The sequence below is a fragment of the Chiloscyllium plagiosum genome, unplaced genomic scaffold (assembly GCF_037043375.1).
Source record: "Chiloscyllium plagiosum isolate Xiang-an unplaced genomic scaffold, Cpla_swu_hap1 HiC_scaffold_1, whole genome shotgun sequence".
NCBI classification, from domain to species: domain Eukaryota; kingdom Metazoa; phylum Chordata; class Chondrichthyes; order Orectolobiformes; family Hemiscylliidae; genus Chiloscyllium; species Chiloscyllium plagiosum.
In genome coordinates, this window is record NW_028270139.1 from 1,239,062 (window position 1) to 1,256,637 (window position 17,576).

The window sequence follows — 17,576 nt, forward strand, 5'->3', positions numbered from 1 at the left end:
ACAGGTTTAGTTAGGCAAAACCTCTTAGGAAATATGTCAGTAATGAGTGCATAAATGGGAAATCATTCACAATTTCTATGTAATATCAAGTTAACATGGGAGATGGTGGATTAGTGGCAAATTAATTGACTTCAGAGAATGCACCAGCGAGGTAATGATATTTTGTCTCAACTTTCTCGGACTGAAATGGATGAAAATCAGTTAATTTTGCTAAGGACAGGGCCTGGGAAATGAATATTCAAGGCTATATGTGCTATTGTAAGGACAGACTGACTGGCAGAGGGGGGTGGCCCTGTTGGTAAGGAATGATATTCAGTCCCTTGAATCAGGGGATGTAGAGTCAGTATGGATAGAGCTGAGAAATTCTAAGGGTAGAAAGACCCTAATGGGAGTTATCTACAGGCCCCCAAACAGTAGCCTGGATGTAGTGTGTAAGTTGAATAAGGAGCTGAAATTGATCCGTTGCAAAGCTATTACTACAGTTGTTATGGGGGATTTCAACATGCAGGTAGACTGGGAGAATCAGGATGGTACTGGACCCCAAGAAAGGGAGTTTGTGGAGTGCCTCCGAGATGGATTCTTAGAACAGCTTGTGCTGGAGCCTACCAGGGAGAAAACAACTCTGGATCTGGTGTTGTGCAACGAACCGGATTTGATCAGGGACCTCGAAGTAAAGGAGCCATTAGGAGGTAGTGACCACAATACAATAAGCTTTAATCTGCAGTTTGAAAGGGAGAGGGTAGAATTGGAAGTGACAATATTTCAGTTGAATAAGGGGAACTGTGGAGCTATGAGGGAGGAGCTGGCCAAAGTTCAATGGTGCAATACCCTAGCAGGGATGGCAATGGAACAACAATGCAGGTATTTCTGGATATAATGCAGAAGATGCAGGATCAGTTCATTCCAAAAAGGGAGGCAGGGGTGGCCATGGCTGACGAGGGAAGTTAAGGACCATATAAAGACAAAAGGGAAAAAAGTATAACATAGCAAAGATGAGTGGGAAATCAGAGGACTGAGAAGCTTTTAAAGAACAACAGAGGATAACTGGTGGGCGGCACGGTGGCACAGTGGCGAGCACTGCTGCCTCACAGCGCCAGAGACCCGGGTTCAATTCCCGCCTCAGGCGACTGACTGTGTGGAGTTTGCACATTCTCCCCGTGTCTGCGTGGGTTTCCTCCGTGTGCTCCGGTTTCCTCCCACATTCCAAAGATGTGCAGGTCAGGTGAATTGGCCATGCTAAATTGCCCGTAGTGTTAGGAAAGGGGTAAATGTAGGGGTATGGGTGGTTTGCGCTTCGGCGGGTCGGTGTGGACTTGTTGGGCCGAAGGGCCTGTTTCCACACTGTAAGTAATCTAATCTAATCTAATCTAAAAAGGAAAGACGCAAAGGAAAAATAAGGTACGAAGGTAAACTGGCCAAAAATATAAAGGAGGATAGTAAAGGCTTTTTTAGGTATGTGAAAAGAAAAAAAATGGTTTAGACTAAAATTTGGCCCTTGAAGACAGAATTTATTACAGGGAACAAAGAAATGGCAGAAGAGTTGAATTGGTACTTTAGATCTGTCTTCACTGGGGAAGACATGAGCAATCTCCCAGATGTAATAGTGGCTGAAGGACCTGAACTGAAGGGAATTTATATTAGGCAGGAAATGGTGTTGGAGAGACTTAGGTCTGAAGGCTGATAAGTCCCCGGGACCTGATGGTCTGCATCCCAGGGTACTGAAGGAGGTGGCTCTAGGAATTGTGGATGCATTGGTGATCATTTTCCAATAGATTCAGGATCAGTTCCTGCAGATTGGAGGGTAGCTAATATTGTCCCACTTTTTAAGAAAGGAGGGAGAGAGAAAACAGAGAATTATAGACCAGTTAGTCTGACCTCAGTGGTGGGAAAAATGCTGGAGTCAATTATAAAGGACGAAATTACGACACATCTGGATAGCAGTAACAGGATAGGTCAGAGTCAGCATGGATTTATGAAGGGGAAATCATGCTTGATTAATCTTCTGGAATTTTTTGAGGATGTAACTCTGAAGATGGACAAGGGATATCCAGTGGATGTAGTATACCTGGACTTTCAGAAAGCCTTTGGTAAAGTCCCACATAGGAAGTTAGCGAGCAGAATTAGGGCACATGATATTAGGGGCAAAATACTGACATGGATTGAAAGTTGGTTGGCTGACAGGAGACAAAGAGTAGTGATAAACGGCTCCCTTTCGGAATGGCAGGCGGTGACCAGTGGGGTACCACAGGGATCAGTGCTGGGACCGCAGCTTTTTACAATGTACATTAATGATATAGATGAAAGTATTAAAAGTGATATTAGCAAATTTGCTGATGACACAAAGTTGGATGGCAGTGTGAAATGTGAGGAGGATGTTAGGAGAATACAGGGTGACCTGGACAGGTTAGGTGAGTGGACGGATGCGTGGCAGATACAGTTTAATGTGGATAAATGTGTGGTTATCCACTTTGGTGGCAAGAACAGGAAGGCAGACTATTACCTAAATGGAGTCAAGTTAGGTAAAGGGACAGTACAACGAGATCTAGGTGTTCGTGTACATCAGTCAATGAAAGCAAGCATGCAGGTACAGCAGGCAGTGAAGAAAGCTAATAGCATGCTGGCCTTCATAACAAGAGGAATTGAGTATAGAAGCAAAGAGGTCCTTCTGCAGCTGTACAGGGCCCTGGTGAGACCGCACCTGGAATATTGTGCACAGTTTCGGTCTCCAAATTTGAGGAAAGACATTCTGGCTATTGAGGGAATGCAGCGTAGGTTCACGAGATCAATTCCCGGAATGGTGGGACTATCTTATGCTAAAAGATTGGAGCGACTGGGATTGTATACGCTTGAGTTTAGAAGGCTGAGAGGGGATCTGATTGAGACGTATAAGATTATTAAAGGATTGGACACTCTGGAGGCAGGAAGCATGTTTCCGCTGATGGGTGAGTCCCAAACCAGAGGACACAGTTTAAAAATAAGGGGTAGGCCACTTAGAACAGAGTTGAGGAGAAACTTCTTCACCCAGAGAGTGGTGGGTATATGGAATGCTCTGCCCCAGAAGGCTGTGGAGGCCAAGTCTCTTGATACTTTCAAGAAAGTATTGGATAGAGCTCTTAAGGATAGTGGAATCAAGGGTTATGAGGATAAGGCAGGAACAGGATACTGATTGAGGATGATCAGCCATGATCATAATGAATGGTGGTGCTGGCTCAAAGGGCAGAATGGCCTACTCCTGCACCTATTGTCTATTGTAATCCAAGATGGAGGACAGGAAAAATTTCTGGCTGTAACAGCTGCTCCTTTTTTGAGGTATTTTAGGTATTGCAGGTGATTTCCATGAATTCCAGGAGTAGCGATTGCTGTTTTTATGCTATTGCATTGTTTTGGAACTTTGGAGAAAAAAAATCAAAACAACAGCACTTTTAAAAGGGAGAGGAACAGACAAAGGAAGCACATGATGAGGTCATTGCAGGCGAGAGAGAGAGAAAGAAATCCACATTGCTAACCGACAGAGCAGTGAACCTGCACAGTTACTGCCTTTGCTGTTTGAATTCATGTATCGCTGGAAATCAGAATGCGTCTGGGAAAATTAACACAGTGAAATTCACTACTGATCTTAGAGGAACCTGTTTGGGAGAGGTCACAGCACAGAAACAGATAAGTGGATATTTTAAGCATGGCCTTAGAGTAAGTCTGCAGTAGTGAGTAGAGTGGGTTCTTTCTTGATTATATGTTTTATTGAAATATGTCTCTTGATTAAACTTAAAATATAAGCCATAAATATTAATTTAACCTGGAGCAGTGTTTTGTAGAGAAATAAGACAGTGCTATTTTCTCGGTCTGTAGACTGAACGAAGCAAAAATGGCCTTTAGTAGAGTGATATGCTCTTCTTGTCAGATGTGGGAATTTAGGGAGAGTTTACGGGTTACTGAGGATTATATCTGCAGTAAATGCCATTGGTTGCGAATCCTATCAGATTGAATGCATTGATTGGAGAGACAGTTAGAGACAATGAGGAATTTACAAGAGCCAGAGGATGTGATGGATGGCAGTTATAGGAAGGGGGAAAAGTCACAGATACAGTCACATGGATGGGTTAACTCCAGGAAAGGTAAGAGAGGTAGGCAGGTAGTCGGGAGTCTTCTGTGGCTATCCCCATTTCAAACTAGTATGCTGTTTTGGAAAATGTAGAGGGTGATGGATTCTCAGGGGAATGTAGCAGGAACAGCCAGGTTTCTGCTATTGAGACTGGCTCTAATGCAATGAGAGGTACGTTGGATTCCAAGAAATCAATTGTGTCAGGGATCTCTCCAGTCCGAGGTACAGATAGATGTTTCTGTGGCCAGCAGCAAAAAATCAGAATGGTGTGTTGCTTCCCTAGTGCCATCAAGGATGTCTTAGAGAGGGTGCAGAATGTTCTCAAGGGTGAGAGGGGCCAGCAGGAGGTCATTGTCAACATTGGAACCAATGACATAGGAAGGGAAAAGGTAGAGATGCTGAACGGAGATTACAGAGAGTTAGGCAAGGACTTAAAAGGGATGTCCTTTAGTAGTAATATCTGGATTACTCCGGGTGCTATGAGCTCGTGAGGGCAGGAATAGGAGGATAGAGCAGATTAATGCATGGCTGAGTAGCTGGTATATGGGAGAAGGATTCACACTTTTGGATCATTGGAATCTCTTTTGGAGTAGAAGTGACCTGTACAAGAAGGACGGATTGCACCTAAATTGGAAGGGGACTAATATACTGGCAGGGAAATTTGCTAGAACTGCTTGGGACTATTTAAACTAGCAAGGTGGGGGGGTGGGACCCAGGGAGATAGCGAGGAAAGAGATCGATCTGAGATAGGTACAGCTGAGAACAGAAGTAAGTCAAAGAGTCAGGGCAGGCAGGGACAAGGTAGGACTAATAAATTAAACTGCATTTATTTCAATGCAAGGGGCCTAACAGGGAAGGCAGATGAACTCAGGGCATGGTTAGGAACATGGGACTGGGATATCATAGCAATTACGAAAACATGGCTCGGAGATGAGCAGAACTGGCAGCTTAATGTTCCAGGATACAAATGCTACAAGAAGGATAGAAAGGGAGGAAAGAGAGGAGGGGGAATGGCATTTTTGATAAAGGATAGCTGTGCTGAGGGAGGATATTCCCGGAAGTTATTTGGGTGGAACTGAGAAATAAGAAAGGGATGATCAACTTATTGGGATTGTATTATAGATCCCCAATAGTCAGAGGGAAATTGAGAAACAAACTTGTAAGGAGATCTCAGCTATCTGTAAGAATAATAGGGTAGTTATGGTAGGGGATTTTAACTTTCCAAACATCGACTGGGACTGCCATAATGTTAAAGGTTTAGATGGAGAGGCATTTGTTAAGTGTGTACAAGACAATTTTCTGATTCAGTATGTGGATGTACCTACTAGAGAAAGTGCAAAACTTGACCTACTCTTGGGAAATAAGGCAGGGCAAGTGACTGAGGTGTCAGTGGGGGAGCACTTTGGGGCCAGGAACCATAATTCTATTCATTCTAAAATAGTGATGGAAAAGGATAGACCAGATCTAAAAGTTGAAGTTCTAATTTGGAGAAAGGCCAATTTTGATGGTATTAGGCAAGAACGTTCGAAAGGTGATTGGAGGCAGATGTTCGCAGGTAAAGGGACGGCTGGAAAATGGGAAGCCTTCAGAAATGAGGTAACAAGAATCCAGAGAAAGTATATTCCTGTCAGGGTGAAAGGAAAGGCTGGTAGGTATAGGGAATGCTGGATGACTAAAGAAAATGAGGGTTTGGTTAAGAAAAAGAAGGAATCATATGTCAGGTATAGACAGGATAGATCGAGGGAATCCTTAGAAGAGTATAAAGAAAGTAGGAGTATACTTAAGAGGGTAAGCAGGAGTGCAAAACGGGGACATGAGATAACATTGGCAAATAGAATTAAGGAGAATCCAAATGGTTTTTACAAATACATTAAGGACAAAAGGGTAACTAGGAAGAGAATAGGGCCTCTCAAAGATCAGCAAGGCGGCCTTTGTGGAGCCACAGAAAATGGGGGCGATACTAAATGAATATTTTGCATCAGTATTTACTGTGGAAAAGGATATGGAAGATATAGACTGTAGGGAAATAGATGGTGACATCTTGCAAAATGTCCAGATTACAGAGGAGGAAGTGCTGGATGTCTTGAAGTGGTTAAAAGTGGATAAATCCCCAGGACCTGATCAGGTTTCCCCAAGACCTCTGTGGGAAGCTAGAGAAGTGATTGCTGGGCCTCTTGCTGAGATATTTGTATCATCGATAGTCACAGGTGAGATGCCGGAAGACTGGAGGTTGGCAAACGTGGTGCCACTGTTTAAGAAGGGCGGTAAAGACAAGCCAGGACATTGATTAGGCCACTGTTGGAATATTGCATGCAATTCTGGTCTCCTTCCTATCGGAAAGATGTTGTGAAACTTGAAAGGCTTCAGAAAAGATTTACAAGGATGTTGCCAGGTTTGGAGGATCTGAGCTACAGGGAGAGGCTGAACAGGCTGGGGCTGTTTTCCCTGGAGTCTCGGAGGCTGAGGGGTGAGCTTATAGAGGTTTACAAAATTATGAGGGGCATGGATAGGATAAATAGGCAAAGTCTTTTCCCTGGGGTCGGTGAGTCCAAAACTAGAGGGCATAGGTTTAGAGTGAGAGGGGAAAGATATAAAAGAGACCTAAGGGGCAACGTTTTCACGCAGAGGGTGTATGGAATGAGCTGCTAGAGGATGTGGTGGAGGCTGGTACAATTGCAACATTTAGGAGGCATTTGGATGGGTATATGAATAGGAAGGGTTTGGAGGGATATGGGCCAGGTGCTGGTAGGTGGGACTAGATTGGGTTGGGATAACTGGTCGGCATGGACGGGTTGGACCGAAGGGTCTGTTTCCATGCTGTATATCTCTATGACTCTATGACTGGCAGCTTAATGTTCCAGGATACAAATGCTACAGGAAGGACAGAAAGTGAAGCAAGAGAGATGGGGGGAGTGGCATTTTTGATCAGGGATAGCATCACAGCTGTACTGAGGGAGGATATTTCCGGAAATACATCCAGGGAAGTTATTTGGGTGGAACTGAAAAATAAGAAAGGGATGATCAACTTATTGGGATTGTATTATTGACCCTCTGATAGTCACAGGGAAATTGAGAAACAAGTTTGTAAAGAGAACTCAGTTCCCTGTAAGAATAATAGGGTGGTTATGGTAGGGGATTTTAACTTTTCAAACATAGACTGGGACTGCCACAGTGTTAAGGGTTTAAATGGATACAAATTTGTTAAGTGTGTACAAGAAATATTTCTGATTTAGTCTGTGGATGTACCTACTAGAGCAGGTGCAAAACGTGACCTACTCTTGGGAAATAAGGCATGGCAGGTGACTGAGGTGTCAGTGGGGGAGCACTTTGGGGCAGCAACCATAATCAATTAGTTTTAAACAGTAATGGAAAAGGATAGACGGGATCTAAAAGTTGAAGTTTTAAATTGGAGAAAGGCCAATTTTGACGGTATTAGGCAAGAACTTTCAAAAGCTGATTGGGGGCAGATGTTTGCAGATAAAGAGACGCTGGAACATGGGAAGCCTTCAGAAATGAGGTAACGAGAGTCCAGAGAAAGTATATTCCTGTTAAAGTGAAAGGAAAGGCTGGTAGGTGTAAGGAATGCTGGATGACTAAAGAAATTAAGGGTTTGGTGAAGAAAAATAAGGAAGCATATGTCAGGTATAAACAGGATAGATTGAGTGAATCCTGAGAAGAGTATAAGGGCATTCGGAGTATACTTAAGAGAGAAATCAGGAGGGCAAAACGGGGACATGAGATAGCTTTGGCAAATAGAGTTAAGGAGAATCCAGAGGAATTTTACAAATACATTAAGGACAAAAGGGTAACAAGGGAGAGAATAGGGTCCCTAAAAGATCAGCAAGGCGGCCTTTGTTTGGAGCTGCAGGAGATAGGGCAGATACCAAATGAGTATTTTGCATCAGTATTTACTGTGGAAAAGGACATGGAAGATGTAGAATGTAGGGAAATAGATGGTGACATCTTGAAAAATGTCCATATTACAGAGAAGCAAGTACTGGATGTCTTGAAACACATGAAAGTGGATAAATCCCCAGGAACTGATCAGGTGTACCCTAGAGCTCTGTGGGAAGCTAGGGAGGTGAGTGCTGGGCCTCTTGCTGAGATATTTGCATCATAGATAGTCACAGGTGAGGTGCCGGAAGACTGGAGGTTGGCTAACATGGTGCCACTGTTGAAGAAAGGTGGTAAGGACAAGCCAGGGAACAATAGACCAGTGAGTCTGATGTCGGTGGTGAGCAAGTTGTTGGAGGGAATCCTGAGGGACAGGATGTATATGAATTTGGAAAGGTAAGGACTGATGAATTTGGAAAGGTAAGGAAAGGTAAGGTAGGGATAGTCAACATGGCTTTGTGCGTGGGAAATCATGTCTCACAAACTTGATTGAGTTTTTTTAATAAGGAACAAAAAGGACTGACGAAGGCAGAGTGGTAGATGTGATCTATATGGACTTCAGTAAAGCGTTCGAAAAGGATCCCCATGGGAGACTGATTAGCAAGATTCGATCTCATGGAATACAGGGAGAACTAGCCATTTGGATACAGAACTGGCTCAAAGGTAGAAGATGGGGTTGTGGTGGAGGGTTGTTTTTTAGACTGGAGGACTGCAACTAGGTGCTGGGTCCATTACTTTTCATCATTTATTTAAATGATTTGGATGTAGGCATAAGAGGTACAGTTAATAAGTTTGCAGATGACACCAAAATTGGAGGTGTATTGGACAGCGAAGAAGGTTACCTCAGATTACAACGGGATCTTGATCAGATCGGCCAATGGGCTGAGAAGTGGCAGATGGAGATAAATGTGAGGTACTGCATTTTGGGAAAGCAAATCTTCGCAGGACTTATGCACTTAATGGTAAAGTTTGAAGGAGTGTTGCTGAACAAAGAGACCTTGGAGTGCAGGTTCATAGCTCCTTGAAAGTGGAGTCGCAGGTAGATAGGACAGTGAAGAAGGCATTTGGTATGTTTTCCTTTATTGGTCAGAGTATTGAGTACAGGAGGTGGGAGGTCATATTGTGGCTATACAGGACATTGGTTAGGCCACTGTTGCGTGCAGTTCTGGTCTCCTTCCTAACGGAAAGATGTTATGAAATTTGAAAGGGTTCAGAAAAGATTTACAAGGATGTTGCCAGGGTTGGAGGATTGAGCTATAGGGGGAGGTTGAATAGGCTGGGGCTGTTTTCTCTGGAGCATCAGAGGCTGAGGGGTAACCTTAGAGAGGTTTAGAAAATTATGAGGGGCATGGATAAGATAAATAGACAAAGTCTTTTCCCTAGAGTGGGGCAGTCCAGAACTAGAGGGCATAGATTTAGCGTGAGAGGGAAAGATATAAAAGAGACCTAAGGAGCAATGTTTTCACGCAGAGGATGGTACGTGGATGGAATGAGCTGCCAGAGGAAGTGGTGGAGGCTGGTACAATTGCAACATTTAAAAAGCATCTGGATGGGTATATGAATAGGAAAAGTTTGGAGGAATATGGGCCGGATGCTGGCAGGTGGGACAAGATTAGGTTGGGATATCTAGTCGGCATTAACAAGTTGGATCAAAGGGTGTGTTTCTCTGCTGTACATCTCTATGACTCTAATTAGAGTCCTACTGGATTCTAACACTGGTTAAGGCTGCTCTTCCTTAATTGAAGTGCCTCTGACAATTAAATATAATGACAAAACCATACAGGCTCACATATGGTTTGGAGTAGGCACCCGATGACTGTTGATGTTCATGTCTGTACACTAGCAATAGTCACTGGATCAAGAGAAAAAGGACGAAAGCTAGAAGCTAAAGCAAAATTGCATGTTTGTTCATGGATATTTATGCATGTTGATAAATTTGATACTGATGTAGAAATATATATTCGTCACTTTTTTTGTCTACACTTATTTTCCAGGCGAAATTATTAACTGGGTTGCATTAGATCGGGAGCAGCATATTCACCACCAGTTATCTGTACTCGTTACTGATCATGGTGTGCCTCGACAAAATGCCTCCACTACTATTTATATCACAGTCTCTGACATTAATGATAATAGACCACTATTTTCTTACCCTGGACCTAGCCGTGAATTCTTTATCAAGGTATGTACATAGATTTATACACTGCATTAGATTTTAGCAGCTAAATTAATGCACTGTGTCAATACCATTGCTGGGAAATAACAAAGATCTGTCAAAATATACTGGTTTTTGGTTTTATTCAAAGAATTTAATTAAACATATGGGCTATATTTTCATTATTTGTTTTGGCTAAACTTGCCTACTGTGCTGCACAGAATTCTGCAACAGAAACTAAGAATCAAGCATTTACTTTGTGCTTGCATGCAGTTTATTTTTGTATATTCCTAATCATATTGTAGCTTTTTTAACATCATTCTTCTATGAATACTGGATTTGCCTGAAAATTATGTGGTAACTAATTCTCACAATACTTTAGTCTTGACATGATTTTGACATTGTGTTAAGAAAGTGATCTCAATATATAGACATTTAACTCAAATTCTGATCTCTGCTGTTTTCATATTGATGTTGCTGGAGGGTGTGGCATGGTGGTGGGGTGGTGAGAGGCATCGGGGGCATTAGTAGAATGATTTCTAGCAGTCTCCGATTGAGTGATTTCTAATGCCTGCTTTTACTTCGGGACACCTGATAAAAACAATGCTATAGTTTGAAATTGTGGCAACTGAAATGATATTCCCTAATGTTACAGTGTCATGGAGACATATATTGCCACCATATAGGAGATTGTTATTGTAAATATATGAGAAGATACTGGAATCTAAAATTATCTTGTTCACTTATTCTTATTCATTTCTTATTCACTTGCACCATAATTTTGTAAAAGGAACACAAATTTGACCAACAGATAAACATGCCAGATCCTACCCAAACAGGAATATGGATTATATTAGGAGGTCAAGATCACTGTCTCAGTGAGGACTCTTGTGGAGTGATCCCCAAGCAGGAACAACTGTGGGTGTACTTCTGAAATTTTCATTGGAGACCAGTATTTATACACTAGATAGCCACCTTTTTGAATCTGTAGTCCTTTGTAAGTTGTAGAAAAATATTTCTTTCCTTTGTGACTGTATCTTGAGTATTGAGTGCAGTTGTGGTCACCTTTAAGGAACACTATACTTGTCATACAGTGGTGCAATGGAGGTTCACCAGCCTGGGATAGTAGGACAATCCTATAAATAGAGGATACAGGGGTTGTATTCTCTGGAGTTTAGAGGAATGAGTTGTGATCTCCTAGAAATATACAAAAATCTTAAAGGGATAAACAGAGTAGATGCAGAAAGGATATTTCCCTTGACTTTGGGGCTTCAAACTAGAGAACACTGTCGCAGAATAAAAGGCCAGCCACTAAGTAATGAAATGAGGAGGAATCTCTTCACTTATATGGTGATGAATGTTTGGAATAGCATGGGAATATGAAATTGAAGTAACTGATCAACCATGATCTAGAATGGTGAAGCAGGCTTGATGATCTGAATGGCCTAATGAAGTTCCTGTGTTTACTTATTTTTTTCTGGCTAAGATTTCCAGTATAACTGTGTCATATGATTGTCCTAACTGTGTCTACATAATATGAACATAAGTGCAACATTTAAAAAGCTAGGCTAATCAATAGATTTCCAATAATATTGCAGTTAGAGTAACACCCTGAATTTACATTGTGGTGGTCCCACCCTGCTGCCATGATGGGAGCTATTAAAGGCATGCCTGAGCTTTCAGTCACAAACAAATGAGAAGAGGGTAGAGAAAGGCAGTTACTGGAGGTGGAAGTAAGCATTCTTTGTGATAGAGATGAAGTGGGTTTAAAGTTTAGCGCAGTCAGGTAACCAATATCATTAGAGACAAAAAAAACTGCAGATTTTGGAATCCAAGGCAGAAAAGCAGGAGGCTGGAAGAACACAGCAAGCCAGGCAGCATCAGGAGGTGGAGAAGTCAACATTTCGGGTATAACTCTTCTTCAGGATTGGAGGTTGGGGGAGCTGCAGATAAAGGGGGGTAGGGAAGGGTTTTGGGTGGGAAGAGGGGCGCAGTGGTGAAGTAGGGATAGATGAACACAGGTCGAGGGTACAACCTGGTTGGTCGATGGGAGGAATGACTCGGGTTCATAGCTGGAAGGAAGGGTCGTTCAGAGGAATGGAAGGGAGGGGGAGGGGCTGGGAAGGGTGTTGAGGGATGGGAAGGGAGGTTATTTGAAATTGGAGAACTCAATGTTGAGTCCTCCAGGTGGTAGGCTACCCAGGCAGAAGATGAGGTGGTGTTCCATCAGTTTGCAGTCTGATTCGCTGTGGCAATGGAGGAGCCCAAGGGTGGTCATGTCGGAAAGGGAGAGGGAGGGAAAATTAAAATGGGCGGTGACTGGAAGGTCAGAGCAGCTCTTGCGGGCCTGGTTGAGATACTCAGCGAAATGTGTCCTGAGTTTATGTTTGGTCTCACCGATGTAGAGAAGACTACATTGGGAGCACTGAATACAGTAAACTAGGCTGGAGGAGAGGCAGGTGAACCTGTGTCTGACCTGGAAGGACTGTTTGGGCCCCTGGATGGAGGTGAGTGGATGGTGTGCTGGCAAGTTTTTCATCTTTAACAAATGTCGGCTGCCAACAATCTGAACCCATCTGAGATAGTTGCATGGTATGGAGTATATAGCATGGACTAAGGACAGGACCTTACAATTGAAAATGTATAGCAGGAAATAATTGCAGTTCATCCAAAATAAATCTCACAGAAGTAATCTGACACTACATAAGTAGTCAAGAAGGTAAGAGAGATCATTGGAGATGTTAAAGCAGATACCATGCTTGTGGATGCCAAGAAATAGCAAGTAGATGAAGATGTGGGTAACAAGAAATATCTTTGGGGACCCCCAGATGAGCAGTGGGGATATGAAAATCTTGCCATGCCTGGTATTCTGACACATGCATGCACCTGGCAGGCTGCTCATACACCATGTAAGTATTTATCATTGCAGATACAGCGAATAGGCAGAGCTTACCCCTTCTACCAATGGTCTGCTTGTCTTGTAGAGAATGGTGCAAAAATATTTGCACATGTAGAAACTATGAGCAGCAGTAGATAATTGGGTCTTTCAAGCTTGCTCCACCATTCAGTATGACTTTGGCTGATCCTCCATCGTAATATCATATTCTTGCTTTCTTTCTATTCCCTTTGACATATTTTAATATCTAAAAAATATATCAATTTCTTTCTCAAATATACTTAGTGACCTGAGCTCCACAGCCTTCTGTGGTAGTGAATTCCACAGTTTGATCACTATCTGAGTGAAGAAATGTTTCCTCTTCTCAGTCTTAAATGGCCTACCCCATTTTGAAAACATGACCCTTGGTTAGAACCATACTGTCCACACTGACCCAAAACAACCAAAAAACAAGATACCTTGTCTAATCCCATCTTCCTGCACAGTGCCTGTAGCCCTGCAGATTACAGCAGTTAAAGTTCACATCCACGGTCCCTTTTAAATGAGTTTAGGATCTCTGCTTCCACCACCAACTCAGACAGCAAATTCCAAACACCCACTATTCTCTGCGTAAAAAAGGCTTTCCTCATGACCCCTCTAACCCTTCTGCATCTTAGCTTAAATCTGTGACCCCTGGTTTTTGAACTCTGCCTCGGGAAACAGATTCTTCCTGTCTATCTATATCCCTCACAATTTTATATACCTCAATCATGTCACCCCTCAGCCTTTTCTGTTCCAAAGAAAACAACCCTAACCTCTCCAATCTCTTAGCTACAATTCTCCAGCCCTGGCAACATTCTAGTAAATCTTCTCTGCATCCTCCTCAGAACAGTTATGTCCTTTCTGTAATGTGGTGCCCGGAACTGCATTTAATATTCCAGTTGTGGCCTCACCAGTATCTTCATCATTATGCCCCCACTTTTGTATTGTGTACTTTTGCCAATCAAGGAGCACATTTCAGATGCCTCCTTTACAAATCTTGACTACTTGTACTGCTATCTTTAGAGACCTGTGCACTTGCAGACCAAGGTGTCTCACTTCATTGACCCCTGTCAATATTTTCTTGTTTATTATATGTTCCCTCTGTGCATTACCTCACACTTTTCAGAGTTGAACTCCATCTGCCACTTTCCAGCCCACTTCATCAACCCATCTCTATCATTTTGGAGCTTACAGCTAATGTTTGTGTTTTCTGCAAATTTCCAAATGTCCCCCCACATTCAAGTTTAAATCATCAATGTGTAAAACAAACAGCAGGGATCCCAACACTGAGCCCTGAAGAATGCCACTTGAAACACCGTTCTATTCACAAAGGCAACCTTTGTCTCCTGTTACCAAACAAACTTTGGATCCAAATTGACACGTTACACTGTGTCCAATGGGGTTTTACTTTTTTGACCAGTTAGCCATGTGGGATTTTGTTAATTGCCTGATTGTGGGCGGCACGGTGGCACAGTGGTTAGCACTGCTGCCTCACAGCGCCTGAGACCCGGGTTCAATTCCCGCCTCAGGCGACTGACTGTGTGGAGTTTGTACATTCTCCCCGTGTCTGCGTGGGTTTCCTCCGGGTACTCCGGTTTCCTCCCACAGTCCAAAAGATGTGCAGGGTCAGGTGAATTGGCCATGCTAAATTGCCCGTAGTGTTAGGTAAGGGGTAAATGTAGGGGTATGGGTGGGTTTCGCTTCGGCGGGTCGGTGTGGACTTGTTGGGCCGAAGGGCCTGTTTCCACACTGTAATGTAATCTAAATCTAAAATCCACATAGACAGCATCCACTATACCACTGTCACCAATCCTCTTGTCACTTACTCAAAGAATTCAAACAAATTTTTAATACATGACCTTCTAGATTCCCAACCAAGGAAAACATCCTTCCTAAATATGATCTGTGCAGCCCTATTACAATTTTGTTTCAATCAGATTCCCTCCCATTCTTCTAATCTCTAGCAAATACATGCTCAGTTGAATTAATCTCTCCTCATAAGACAGTTTTTCCATCCTCGATATTAGCCTACTGAACCCTTGCTGCACCTTCTCTATAGCAAATGTATCCTCTCTTAGTAGGGAGTCCAAAACTACAGCAATACTCTAGGTATAGTATGGTCCTGTATAATTGCAGTGGGGATATCCCTATTTCTCAACTCAAATCCTCTCGTAATGATAGACGACATACCATTTGCTTTTCTAATTGTTAGCTACAACTGCCTGTTTACTTTCATAAGAATATAAGAAATAGGAAATAGGGGGAGCATGGTGGCACAGTGGTTAGCACTGCTGCCTCACTGTGCCAGGGAGCTGGGTTCAATTCCAGCATTGGGTGATTGTCTTTGTGGAGTTTGCACATTCTCGTTGTGTCTGTGTGGGTTTCCATCTGGTGCTCTGGTTTCTTCCTACAGTCCAAAGATGTGCAGGTTAACCATGTTAAATTGCCCCATAGTATTCAGATGAGATGGGGTAACTATAGTAAAGTATGGGTTACAGTGACAGAGCAGGATGCTCTTCGGAGGATCGGTATAGCTGGCAATTCAGCCTCTAAAGTCTGGTCCACTATTTAATACGATCATGATCTCATCTTGGCCTCAACTCCACTTTCCTGCCTGCTCTCCATAACCTTTCAACAGATTACTAATTAAAAATCTGTCTATCTCCTCCTTAAATTTACTCAGTGCTTCAACCTCCACTGTGCTCTGGGATAATGAATACCACAGATTCAGAATCCTTTGAGAGAAGTGGATTCTTCCTCATCTCTATTTTAAATCGGTTACTTCTTATCTTTAAACTATGACCTCTCATTCTGGATTGCTCCACCAAAAGGAACATGCATCCCTTTGTCAATCCCCTGTAATATCTCAAATACCTCAATTAATTCTCCTCCCATTCTTCTAAAATTTAGAAAGTATAAACCTAAATCACTTAATGTGTCTTTGTATGACAAACCCTTCATCTCAGAAATCAATCTAACTATCCTCCTCTGAACTGCCTCCAATGCAACTGCACTCCTGCTCAAGTAAGGGGGCCAAAACTATATACTATACTCCAGGTACCATCTTACTGATGCCTTGTACAGTTTCAGAAACACGTCCCTATATTAATACCCTATTCATTTATCAATAAATGCCAAAATAACATTTGCTCTCTTTATTACTTGCTGTATTTGCACGCTGATTTTCTGTGATTTATGCACAAGGACACCCAGATCCCTCTGCACTGAAGAATTTTGAAGTTTCTCTGTTCTTAGATATATGTTACCTTTCTATTCTTCTGACCAAAAAGGATAATCTTATACTTATCCACAATTAAACTCCATCTGCCAAGTTTTGAAAATTAACCATATCTACTCATAGGTTTTTTTATTCTTTTGTTGCAATTTATTTTGCCACCTATTTTAGTGTCATCTGAAAATTTAGCTATTGTACCTTCTATCCCTGCATCCAAGTCATTACTATAGATTGTAAAAGGTTGGGGCCCAAGGACCGAACTTTGTAGCACCCCATTGCCTTGCCAATCAGAAAAAGATACATTTATCCCAACTCTTTGCTTTCTGATACTTAGCTAAAATTCTGTCCAAGGGAATATATGACTCCAACTCCACGTGATGTTAAGGATCTTTCATTAATATGTGTATAAGGGCACCCAGATCTCTTTGTATATCTACATTTCCCAGTACTTAAGTAATACTTTAGCTTTCTGTTTTCACATTGAACTGTATAACATCTTATTTGTCTATATTACACCACATCTGCCATGTGTTTGCCCAGACACTCAGCTTGTCTTGATCACCCTGAAGCCTTTTTGCATCCTGCCAACAACTCACAATCCCATTTAGTTTTGTGTCATCAGCAAACATGGAAATATTGTATTTTGCTCCCTTATCGAAATAATTAATATATGTCATGAATAGCTGGGGTCCAAGTATTGATCCCTGTAGTACACCATTAGTCACCACTTGCCATCTGGAAAAAGATGTGTTTATTCCCACTCTGTTTCTGGTCTGTCAACCAATTCTTAGTGCCTGCTTGTATATTAACTATAATCTGTTATGTTTTAATTTTGCCCGCTAGTCTTTTCTGTGGGACCTTATCCAAAGCCTTCTCGAAATCCAAATCCATGACATTTGCTGAATCTTCCTTATTTATTTATTCTATTTACATCATCAAAAAAATCTTCGCTAGATTAGTTAGGTATGATTTCCACTTCAGAAATCCATGCTGACTTTTTTAGTTCCTTACTGCTTCTTATGTTTGTTTTAGTTAAGGATTGAAGGCTTTGTATCTTAATGCATGAAGCATTCAAAATAAGCTAGATGAACTGAAGCGCAAATTGATGTAAATGAATATGATAGCCATTATAGAAACATGGTTAAAAAGAGATCAACACTCGGAGCTTAACATTCAGGAATGTTTGACCTTTCAGAGAGACAGGAGGGATGGAAAATGTAGTGAGGTTGTAATGTTAATAAGAAATGAAGTGAGGTCAGTTGTGAGAGATGACTTA

General features: G+C 42.1%; 1 protein-coding gene across 1 annotated transcript in view; it reads left to right on the top strand.

Annotated features, from left to right (window-relative positions):
• dchs2 (dachsous cadherin-related 2) overlaps positions 1-17,576 on the top strand; it is a 142,447-nt gene that overhangs the window by 44,499 nt on the left and 80,372 nt on the right. Inside the window, exon 6 of the mRNA XM_043700192.2 lies at positions 9,988-10,175. Coding sequence (XP_043556127.2) covers positions 9,988-10,175 — 188 coding nt within the window. The remainder of the gene's footprint in view (positions 1-9,987; positions 10,176-17,576) is intronic.